Genomic DNA, 12,229 nt, shown 5'->3' with positions numbered 1-12,229 from the left:
TAATAATAAGAAAACCCCCAACAAAATATCAAAGAGGTATTCTCCAAGTACCAAAAAAAGCCTGTACTGGTTCCCAAGTGTCTGCTTTTGCAGGGGCTTGAGATATAAAATGCTTGACAATACTGGAGAAGCTGCCAACATTCTGGCAGAATTTGAAGCTATATAATAACAAGCCTTAACAAAACCTGGAATGCACAAGGACAGTCTTTGAAATCAGATGACCTGCTGTATTTTCTTCACAAGACTAGTTAGCCTACAGCCTCCAGAGACTGCTCTCTGTGAAGAAGAGGGCATATACTACTGCAAGACAGCAGAGTGGATCCAAGTGTCCTTTAAATATTGAAGCAGAACATCTTCCTGCTTGAAGCCTTTATCTTCCTGGTTGTGCTGTGTGTTTCGTTAATGTTAAACACAGCTTTTTGTGGTTAAATTTAAATGGAAGAGATTGCAAAATATTTCTATTTTATGTAGAAACAACATTTTATTTTAGAGCAACAGAAAAGAACAAAATAACAGGCAGGAACTTTCAGTCTTTTATTTCTTAGCATTGCGCTTTTGACCAGCAGTCTCAATTACCCATCAACATTCACAAGTCTGCTGCTCCAAGAGGACATGACACCTCTCGTTTATCTGTTTTATGATGTCTCTTGTGCCAATCCTTAATCACTGTATGTTGGCCCTCCTACTTTTAGAACGCTTTGAGTGAGCGTTGGAAGCACTACTTATCCTGAGGATTTCATTCCTTGCTTAGCTAGTTTCTCAGTTCAGAAATATTTTATGGATGTCCATGAGGAAACTCTTCCTGGGAAGGGTTGTGGAGACTGCACACAGATGCACAGACTGTCAAACCAGTTATTACCTAATACCATATTCAAATAAGCTCCTCCAGTGTCCAAAGGAGTTTCACAGGAAAATCCACTGAAGATATGAGGAACTCTTCCAAAAAAGAATTAGACTACTTAAGTGCCCACTATTTACATATATGGCCAGCTTTCCTGTGGAGGTGTACTTAATGTAAGACTTGAAAATTTACAAAAGCAAACATTCTGAAGTGCATGTGGTCTAATACAAGTTAAAATGCAATATTTATGGAAATCTAAAGAAAAGAAATGAAAACCCCTAAAATCCCTTGATACAAGGACTCTGGGCCTCTTTTAGCCACATGTGGCAAGAATGAACCAAGTTATGATTTGTTATGCTATTATCTGTATTTCCATACAGAAGGTATCAAGGTTTGATCATAATTCTCATGGGTGCTGCTGGCCAAAGACTATAATCTGTGCACACAGGCTCAAAATACCACACACATGAGAAAGTGACTGGAGTGATGAATCACAGAATGAGATACCAGATAACTTTGATCATAAGTTTTCTGAAATAATAGCTTCCAGCCATGACAGTGTGTATTGAATTGTTATTTGTTATTTAAAATAATTTGAGTACTGTATGTTCCAAAAAGCATCTTTTCTTGGGTAACAACATCATGTATTAGCAGCTTGACTTTTTCCTTGCACCCTTATTTTCTGCTTTTCCTCCATGCCCTTTTTCTTGTTTACTTAAAAATGCAACACAACTTGTCTTTCTTCCTATGCAATTATCACACTGTGCTTCTCTATATTTGAACTGCTTCCTCTGTCTCCAAATTAATTTCCCAAAGTGTTAATTTTCTGTCTCCTACAAGTTCCTGACCCTATGGCACAGAAGTTACAAGTCATAAACCATGTTCTTCAAAAACAAGAAATCAAAGGAATTACAAGTATGACAGGTGGAAAATAAATTTTCAGGGTATATCACAGGAAAAGACTGAAATTACATTAGGTCCCATGGCTATGCAACAACACTGGTCCTAGCACTTCTTCCTGGACTTTCTTCCCCTCATATCCTTTCTGTTAGTAATTATCTGCATATTCCACAGAACTGCTGACAGACTGCACGAAGAACAACAGAAACAGTTGCATCATCTCAGTTATCTGAACACATGCAGAGCTGATAAGGGAACTTTTGATTTCAACACAAATTCCTGCTGCAATGAAATTGTTTACCAAAACCTACTTACCACACAGGACAATGTATCAAGATACAAGTTTATGCTTTTGAAAGAGAAGAATATCAATAGCTAAAAGCATTTTGTCTGAGATGAAAACTTACCCCCTGTGTGTGGAGATACTCAACCGTTTTTGTTATTGTGAACAGAACAGCACTAGCTTCTCGTTCTGAGAAAAATTTTTGTCTAAGGATTTTATCCAGCAGTTCTCCTCCTTTCATAAGTTCTGTTACTACATACACATATTTTCCATCATCATACACCTGCAAAAAGTACATTAAAAAATTAAACTTCAAAATATTTATTCTCTGCTATCTTCCGGTGAAACACATAGAGATAGTGCAGGTGTGTCCACAAGCTGTTTTCTTCAATTGTTTTCCTTGTATTTCATAACCCACACACTATCTAAATGTTGTTCATCTTCAGAAGTGCACACAAAACCTTTACAAAAAGGCAATACCATACCAAAATAACACAGAAATACTGGCATGAAAGTGTTTAAAGATAAAAGGATAAATAACAGGTAGTTTTCCCCAAACAGGCTCACTAAAACAAAGGAAACTAGATGTGAGAAATGAAGTAGTAAAAATGGAAACTAGTCTAATTAAGGCAAAACCAGAGCTAATTCAAGCAGCAATTATTGCACCAAATTAAAAATATAAAGAGTTAATTCCAACAATCAGACAAAAAAAAAGGAAAAAAATTAATCTAAGTTTATCTCAAATAGCCTCTATGAACAGTGAATATGAAGTTGCTATGACAAAAACCTAAAACTTATACATTACTCTGCACATAAAGCCTATGCCAAAGTCTAAAAGCATTAAAATATGCATATTTTATCCCTTACTTCTAGTCATGGAAAATGGCTTAATTTTTGCATGGATTTTATTGTCCAGGGAAGCATTTGAGAATTCTTTACATTTTCACCAGAGGGCACTACAGACTGAGTGATACCAAAGCACATTTTAAGGTACTTACACTTCAGCATTTCATTTCAGTTGCACTTCCAGAGAATCCTAGAATGGCTTAGGTTGAAAGAGCCCTTAAAGATCATCTAGTCCCAACCCTCCTCCATAGGCAGGGGCATGTTTCACTAGATCAGGTTGCTCAAAGCCCCATCCAACCTGGCTTGGGAGTTCCAACTTAATCCACAAACAATTCTTGCTTAGTGAAATCTTTTACAAACTGTTCCCTTTAATCATTTCAACCTAATTTTATGGTGATGTCACAATTGTTACTTTCAGTAAAATGTGTGAAATAAAAAATAACTTCTGTTTAAGTAGAAACAATTACCAAAATTATAGTAAAATAAATTTAGGAATAGAAATCAGCTAAGTAACAGAAAATAAGAACAAAAAAAAGGTTTTCATCCCAATTCCCTGGCCTTAAGCTACCTAGGAATAAGTTGCTAATAAAGTTCTAAGCATCAAAATTTCTGTTCTCCTAACAATACTAAAAGGATTTATTTTCTCACCAAATTAAAAAAAAAAAGAATGTTAAATAATTCTGTGGGCCGTACAAGCTTATGATCTTATGGAGATGAAGACATGATGGGTTTCTGTGTTCTCATTTAATAGGAATTTTTCTCCCCCATGAAATATAAATGACTGAGCACCTGAATGTGTTTGTATTAAGATTTTTAATATTACACAGTATTCAAAAGCAGAATTATCTAATTCTAGATTCTAAACAGGATTTTTTTTTAATAGGCATGCTTCCTCTACTCCTGGTATAAGATGAGATCAGCTTATTTCATTTGACATGACAGAGCATAACATCTCAGGATTGCAGAATTCAAGCAAAATTTGCATTTGATTCCTATTTTACCTGCTGGTCCTGTCTGCCAGCCAAAAAAACCCAGAGATAACTCATCCCAAATGAATCATTCCCCTTGCACCAATTCCTCTAATGGTATTACCAACTCAAGTTGTTTTTGAATAAATACTGATGAAGTTTTCTTCACAGATGCACAGTATCATACTAAGATCACAAATGTGACATTACTTTTTAAAATTAACTGAGCACAAGCCACAGGTCAGTCAGTACGTTTTCTCTACAAGGTAAAGTGGAAGAAACTATAGTGAGAAACAGATGTAGGCGTATGACCATAATGCATAATACATAATGCAATGGAAAAAGAAATAAAGGGTTTTGCCAAGGGAAGTAAGATTTTACAGACATATTATGAGGTTATTTTGAAATCATAAATAAGCACTTGGACCGGGAGACTGGGTATCTTGTACTCAGGTTTCTAAAATGTTTCTGAAAAGATTCTTCAGGCAATGCTTTAAATAACTCCAAGCAGGACAAAAGTTCTGTTACAGAACAGTAACTATTACATAAAAAGGGTAAAATACTTATAATGGTCTGGCACAGGAAGTTTCTGGGTAATGTTTTGTTGGAAGCGATGTGCTTCCTCCCTTCTTACACTGTTTCCTAGGCATCCACTAAGGGCTTCTGTCAGAGGCAGGATATTGGATAAGAAGGATATCTGAATTAGCACAATATAGCTGCTTTTGTTTATATACTGTGTAACTGAAAAAGACCACTGATAACAATCTGAAGGAAAACCCCTAGAGGACTGTGCACTGCAGAAAAAATCTGGTCTCTTGAATATCCATTGTTTCAATCCAAACACCTTCAGAATTAAATTACATAAAAAGGCTGAGCAAGAATGAAAACTTCCATCTTAAGCAAAATTCAAATATTACTGCTTTTCTTCTTGAAATAGAAGAAAACAGAAATTATTTCTTGCAGAACAGTAATTTTTAAAGCAAGTACTTAAATGCTGAAATATTTTATTTTGGCACTTCAGATTAAAAACATTTAAGTTTTGATGTGGAACTAAATGAAAAATTGAGCAAATCAACAATGAATTTTATTTTTACAATAGTACTCTAGAGTTTGGTGCACAATGGTGTTCTAGAGTTTGAGACCCGAAGGCAAAATACTCCTTATCTTCTCTGAAAGCTGTAATAGCACACCACAATAATGTGGGATATGCAAGCAATCTGCCCCATGGGTCTGTATTAGGACAAGAAAAACCTAATGTCAAATTCTCACAGATTTATACAAGATTCTATTACATATGAATTTTATATCTCTCTTCTTATACTGGATATCCTACCATAATTTCTGCTTGGGGAACTGATCTGAAGCAGGAGTGAGTGAGAATTACAGCCTTTCTCCCTTTGTGGGCTTAAGGGATTTTTTTTTGGTAGTCTTCTATTTGTGTACTGCTGTTGTGCATGAAAGGTGGTTCCTGCTGGAAGATGACGGATGATGATAAAAGATTAATTACAAAGTGAAATAATTCAGTATATATTGCAGCTGTTTAAAACTGCCTGGATTTCTGTTCTCAATATAAAATATTCATCATGCTTAAGTTCAGGTTAGAGTGCTCACATTCTCATGTTTGTCTTCCTGATTAAACAACATAAACTGTGTTATGAATTAAAGTAACACATGAGCCCAGCATGCAGCACTAAAAGCACGATGAATGCTGATGCAGGTTCTGTTCAGCACAATTTCTTTCAAGTAGCTTTATTGTCCAACCATATGAAACAGAACAGAAAGTGGGACTGTAATTGTGGTATCTTGCTTACAATAAGATAAGCTCCCTAGTGGGCTCCCCTAAAGATCTACCTTATTTTGTCTGTCCAAGAAAGGGCCAAACAGTATGATATCAATAAAGTGAAGACAGATTATAGTAGATCAACTTAATGCAGAGTTCTCTAGTGCTCATCTCCACAGTATTTATGAGCTGTTGTTTTAATGACTTCAACATGTCTGACAATCTCCTTTCAGCTGAGCTCAGCTTCCTGGAAGTGGTTTGCTGTTTTGCCCGAGGTTTGGTTTGGGGGACCAGAATATTTCCCTGCAGTCTAAGAAAGTCATTAAGCATACACCTTTTTAATTTTTAATCCTCTCTAATTAATAACCACGGAGACAAACACAATTTTCTTTTTCAGTTAGGTCATCAGAATATTCTGTTCACTATGAAAACCCTCTACCTCCCAGCTTATGTTATTCCTCACTTTTTATGGACAAAGAGTTTCCATGGTCAGAGCAAATAATACAAAGAAAAAACACCTAGACAGTATTCATAAAGAGGCCAGCTAAAAATACTGGGTAAAAAAGAGTGAAAACTATGGACATGGAAAGATTTTGTCTACTACTGAGCAATACTTGCTACTGTCCATGAAAATTATTTTGGGTACTATGCTAACAGTGAGTCCTTTGTTATATAATAATGTACATAGACATTGCTTTTCATTAATGTAGGGAAAATCAGATTTAAAGTTAACTAAACAATCAAAAAACATCCCTGATCCTTTAAAAACACAGCCAACATTAAATAAATTATTCTTCTGCTAGGATTTATGAAGGATGAATTATTTGACTCATTAGAATAACACAATACCACAATATATGCATCTTTAAAAGAAAATGCAAGACATTCCAGTAAGAAACTAGACACTATTGAATAAACTGTGTTGTTTTATTTTTAAATACTGAAAAACGTTAACATTAATCTAAAACATGTAGCTTCTCATCTCTCAAATTAGAAATGATTCACAATTGTAATACACTAAAGGATGTCTTTAAAACACTACTTACATCTTTCAGGGTAATAATATTTGGATGCTGTCCATAGCGCAGCAGGATTTCAATCTCTTCTGTTGGATCTCTTTTACTCTTGTCAATAATCTGTAAGAGCATGTACAGACATAGGCATCGTTCTTTTTGTGGATCTAGTGTAATGCTTTGGTATGCTTGTTAGCATCAATAGATAAGCAGTATTTATTGTTGCAAAAGGCATGGATTATAACAAAAACCAAGTCTGTTAAATTGGAAAATTAAACCAAGGCAAAGCAAAAAATATCGGGAAAAATGAAAAAATCTCTTTTGAAAATGATTTTGGAGGATAAGTGACCTAACCTCTTTGTGATAAATAATGCAATGTTGTTCAGTAGATAAGACTTTAGTGATCCATTATTTAATAAAACAGGAAGTTCCAAATTTAACACAAGATACTGTTCAGATGATGCTAATGACTTGATTTTCACAATGCTAATCTCAAATAAATATTTGGTGCAGCAAAAGAAAGCAGGAGAGAAAGAGAATAAAAAAATAGAAAAAGTAAAAATTTCTCAGAGTTAATTCAAACACATTCATTACAAAAGTCCTTTTGACTCTCTGGCTCTAAAGTTCACCTTGTTCAAGCAAGCAAAATAACAGTTTGCCCTACTTAAATGTATTCTTGTTCTTCTCACTTTTTTTGTCTCCTGAACTGCAGAATTTTCTATAATGTCTCTTCCACTGTTGTTTTACCCCTTCATCCTTATGCCCATACTGCTACACATCCCCTGCTAACACATCAGACACTGATAACTTATTGTTTTTTTCCAAGATTCCTTGGGGATAAAAATGCCCTAAGAGAGGCAATAGAAAAGCAAGTGACTCTTCACAACAAATATCATAGCTAGATAGGGAATTACCAGCTATGCCAGGACTTTCTTGTAGTTTCAAGAGATTACTTCAAATTGAAAGCACAGAAGTCAAATCTGTTCCTGACCAGAACCAGAATAAAAACAACTACCAGACTGAAACTGGAAGGTTTTGAGGAGGCAATCTACATAATGAATTTGTCTTTGAATTTTACATAGTTAAGTAGTAAGCTGTTCAACAATTCAAAAAGAAAAATGCTTCATAGAATACTATTTAAAGATTGCTTTTTGTCCCCCCACTTATAAAGTCTGCTAATCCATACTCTTGCTTTTACAGTAACCATTTGGACCCAGGTTATTACCCAGAAAGACAAAAAAACTTATAATTGCAGTTCTGGGAAATCGACTGATTTCAACTGAGAACTTAATGCCTTCATAGAAGTGCTAAAAAGCCCTATAGTATAATGAAAACAACATTAAAAACCTTGCTGAAAATGAGGAAGCCAAAACAGAGTTGAAGTTTATTCTGGAAGTGAGAGCAGACTAAAGACTGCTATGAACTCCTTACCCATTTGAGAATTTATGAATTTACTTTTACAGCTGCCTATAAAATATTTTAATATTAAAAATTTAACCTTAATCTCTGTTTCTCTACAGCAAATAAAAGATGCCCAATGTTAAAATGTGGAAAGTGTGGTTTATAACAAAGTAATTACCTTTACAGCATATTCCATGTTTGAAGCTTTATGAACACATCTCTTGCAGACAGAATAGGAGCCAACTCCAATATCTTCCTTTACTTCGTATCCATCAGTAAACTGAATGCTGTTCCTGTGCAACTGCTACCAAAATAACATTATCAATTAATGAATATTCTTAATATGTAACTGATTTTTATATTAAAATAACTTTTAAAAAATTCATATTGATTTGCTTAAAATTTTAACTGATGACTCTACTAGGTCAAAGTGGTCTAAATCCCCAGTACCTTCTGTTCAAAATTAGTGTAAGATAAATTATATATTACACCTACTGTAAATAATCCACGCTTTAGAAACTGACAACATTATTTTTCTGATTGCTGCTTTACTATTTTAAAGATAAAAACTCAAAACCAAAGAAAATCAGAAGACTTCAAGATAAAATAGTGATACAACAATGATAAAGAAGTATCACTGTCTTTATTATCTGAATAGATAGAATGCCAGCTGGAAAATTCAGACATACTGAATAGAATCAGACTGGCTGGAATTGCATAGAATGGCAGTCAAAAATCCTTTCACAGAAATAAAAAGCTGAAAGGAGGACAAGTGCTCACTCTTGTAAGGGAAGGAAATGGTGTTCTAGTGCATGGAGTTTGTGCAAAGGATGCAAAGCATTTGCAGGAAACCATCTGGGTATCCTGCAGCACAGAAAAGAGGAAATAGGAGTGAGGAAGTTGTTGAGGGGCACAGAGGAAAGGCAGCAGAGAAACAGACCTTTACAAGAGAAGGAAACCATATACAAAGAGCAATAATGCCACCTACAAAACTATGTGGGAATGAAGCAGAACAGAGCAGCTTTCAGAAACTTTTAGCAAGATGCCAGGATCAGAAATAATTCTGATGCATATATCAAATCAGAAAGTTTCTTGAGAATAAAAAAGGATCTAAAGTTTTATTTTAAAGAATTTATTACACTTGAAACAGTAATGTATAGAAAACCATGTTGTGACAATTCTAGACATGAGAGTGTCAAAGAAATTCAAGGGCTATTATTCACGTTCTGTATAAATTGTGGGATTTAAAAAATTTTCTCAGACATTTGCAAAAAATACCAGTGCACTGAAAAATACAAATAAACCAAATAATACAAATAAATCCAATCATAAATCCAATCATTTATTCCTACCCATACATTAAGAAGTTTTCAACACAATTTAATCCTAAGTTGATTTTCATGACTCAGTAATTATTAAAAGCAGAGAGAGGAGGTAGTAACAATTTTTACAGAGGTCTCCTCTTCCAGGTGACAATCTCACAATTATTAATACAGGAGACTCTACTAGAGTCATTGAAATACATCAAGGAAGCCAAAGCTTTAGTGTGCACTGTAACACTGACTTGGTACGATGCACTGATATCAGTCACAAAAAGCACAGATTAGCTAACTAACTTCAAGTGGCTTAGGAGGGACAGAATATGTCCTGAGCCATGGATTCCAGCAGTCCAGAACATCCAGATACAATTCACAATCATACTCCAGTGCCTCCTACTACTGCATTGCAGGAGTCAACTGACATTTTTATGTATTGGGGAAAAAACCAAATCAATATATCTGTTATTCCACTCCACCTTATAGTTATGGCTTGACATTAAAGAGTTGATACAGTACAGATGGTAGAAGGTTTTCATTTAAGGTTGAAGCCTTAGCTACTCAGTAATTATACAGGTCCTGTATCTTCAGAGATTTTGTTTGGATGAAATAATCTGATCTTTACTTTTCTTGTATAAAAGATGACAATGATTTTATCATGATATCTCATTCTGTGACAAGGAAACAATCCATCCACCATGAGACAACACTGATTTTTTTTTTTATTAGATGTACTCACCTGGACAATTGAATGCACTCCAACTGTCTGCATTGCTTGGCTTTCATCATCTGATGCAATAGCTACAAAACTAAATCCCCGAAAAAGCTGATGTGCATTAGCACTGGGTGGAATACCAGGTGAATCTGAAAAATACATCATATACTTATAAGCAGAGTCTTTAACATGTAGATATGAGTTTAAGTACTGAAATTTTGGTAGCATCTTGAATTTGTAAAGACAACATTTTCTATTAAATTTTGAATGAAAAAAAATTGAAATTCAAATTCTGTCTTGAATATGTAAATTCTCTCATTCATATCTCTTTACCTTTCGGAGTTTTTGCTGTAAACTCAGGGTCAAAATAAAATGTATCTTCAGGTCTGCCAGTTGCAGGTTTAAAGGGAGGATGAATTTCTCTCCGGTACAATTTCTGAAGAGAAGGGACAAATGGTAAATGGAAAAGTTATATGATACCATAAAAGATTTAACCAAGAAATTTACTGGATTGATTTTTAATTAGATACTCACATTCCAATCTATTTTGGAAAAGAATGCATGCCTCTTAATTTCTTCTACTCCATCTGGACCTGCTCCTTTTATAAGGAAGAAAAATGTCTAAGAATTATTTTCGTCTTGGTAAAAGGAATGGCTAGCAAAATTATATTTCTTATTCCTTCTGCATTAATTTTAGATGCATGACTAGCAGAGATGATAATACTTTGGTGATCAATTGAAGGGCAAACTACATTCTTCCTTTAAAGCCTATTTTACATAGGAAACAAAATTTTAGTCAGTTTAATGATCATTGATGTTATGAATATTATGATCAAATTTTAAATATTCTGCTAAAAACTTTACCTAATCTGTTTGCTGGGTTTCTCTTGAAGAGCATTCGCAGGAGACTCTGTGCTTCAAGACTCAAGAACTGGGGCATTCCAAGTTTGGCCCTAGAGAATAAAAATAATTAATAGTATACAAACATATCTAGGTAAGAATTAACTCTGCATTCCCCCTGTCCTTTGCCATTCCACAAGTCCATAATAAATGAAGTAGCATCACTGAGAAATTGCCTTCAGACATCAGACACAGAGCAAAAGTGCTGTCAGTCATGTAAATATGTTTGGGTTTAAAATTTTTTTTTAAAGTAGTATTTTCAGTAATGACTCAGGAACTTATAGAGGAAAAGGTGGAAAAATATGTAGAGAAGAATAGATAGAGAATAGCAGTTTATAAACTTGTAAATTTTCATAATATGCTTTGATCCACTTAAAGGTCCAGTTACTAGCAAATGACACCAAACAAAGCGTTCTGATAGTTATATAATAGAAGGACTAAGAAAAGTACCACACTATGACACACACCAAGATGACCCAGGAAGCAAACTAGAATACATAAATTCAATTAAGGTAGGACAGATCTTGTAGGATTAGCTGGTAAAAAAAACCAAAACAAACAAACAAAAAAAACTCCACAAACAAAAAAAAACATTCCTCTTTTCGTTTTTGCTCCTCTCCCCATTTTATTTCAAATAACACTTTTACAATTTGCCAGCCTTGAATTTTTAGATTTGAGTTTTTGTACTTCTTTAATTTCATTTTGTTTTATAATCCTTGTCATATTTTTTTCCTCTCCCTTTAATGTTGAGCCTTCATTCTTTCTGGGCTTACTGGATTAATAGGGCTTACTTTTTCTTGTAACTGTGATAATGGTAAGGAGGGATATAATTCCCTCCTTTCCATCACTAATTCAAACTGTGGCTTGTATTCTTCTGTAACAGTCCATGACACAAGCCCTGTGTTTCAGTCAGAACCCGATCTGTCTTGTATTCCAGGTATTTGTAGATATTCACATCTGCATCACTTGTGTAAATGCATACGTGTTGCCACTGATTTATTATTCATTACTTTAAAACTAGAACTTAGTAAATTTTCCATTCCTTTCAGCATTAAAAAAGCTAGGGCAGGGAGGAGGAAAATCTGAAAAACATTGGCTTCTTTAGGCTCTTCAATAACATACTATGGACAGATCAAGGCCACCAGTGGAGGGAAGAAATGGGCAGTGGGCCATCCAACTCTTCCTGGCTGGCATGCAGCACCACCTTTCACAAAATCCTGTATCAGGCACATGACAGGGGAGAAGGAAAGGCAATTGCCAGGTTTC

The 12,229-nt window shown here is 34.7% G+C and overlaps 1 protein-coding gene across 2 annotated transcripts in view; it reads right to left on the bottom strand.

Moving 5' to 3' along the window:
* The window catches only part of RPS6KA3 (ribosomal protein S6 kinase A3), a 71,159-nt gene that overhangs the window by 7,869 nt on the left and 51,061 nt on the right, over positions 1 to 12,229 (bottom strand). The window contains exons 11-17 of one of the 2 annotated variants that reach the window (XM_053934365.1): positions 10,928 to 11,016; positions 10,598 to 10,662; positions 10,397 to 10,499; positions 10,088 to 10,212; positions 8,211 to 8,336; positions 6,665 to 6,754; positions 2,149 to 2,307 (exon numbers count right to left, since the gene is read on the bottom strand). In XM_053934365.1, the coding sequence (XP_053790340.1) occupies positions 2,149 to 2,307; positions 6,665 to 6,754; positions 8,211 to 8,336; positions 10,088 to 10,212; positions 10,397 to 10,499; positions 10,598 to 10,662; positions 10,928 to 11,016 (757 nt within the window). The remainder of the gene's footprint in view (positions 1 to 2,148; positions 2,308 to 6,664; positions 6,755 to 8,210; positions 8,337 to 10,087; positions 10,213 to 10,396; positions 10,500 to 10,597; positions 10,663 to 10,927; positions 11,017 to 12,229) is intronic. The other variant, XM_053934366.1, reaches the window with a different exon arrangement.

This window comes from Vidua chalybeata, chromosome 2 (assembly GCF_026979565.1).
Source record: "Vidua chalybeata isolate OUT-0048 chromosome 2, bVidCha1 merged haplotype, whole genome shotgun sequence".
NCBI classification, from domain to species: Eukaryota; Metazoa; Chordata; class Aves; order Passeriformes; family Viduidae; genus Vidua; species Vidua chalybeata.
Note: the sequence above shows the minus strand (reverse complement) of the source record. Positions and strands in the feature narration are given on the sequence as shown.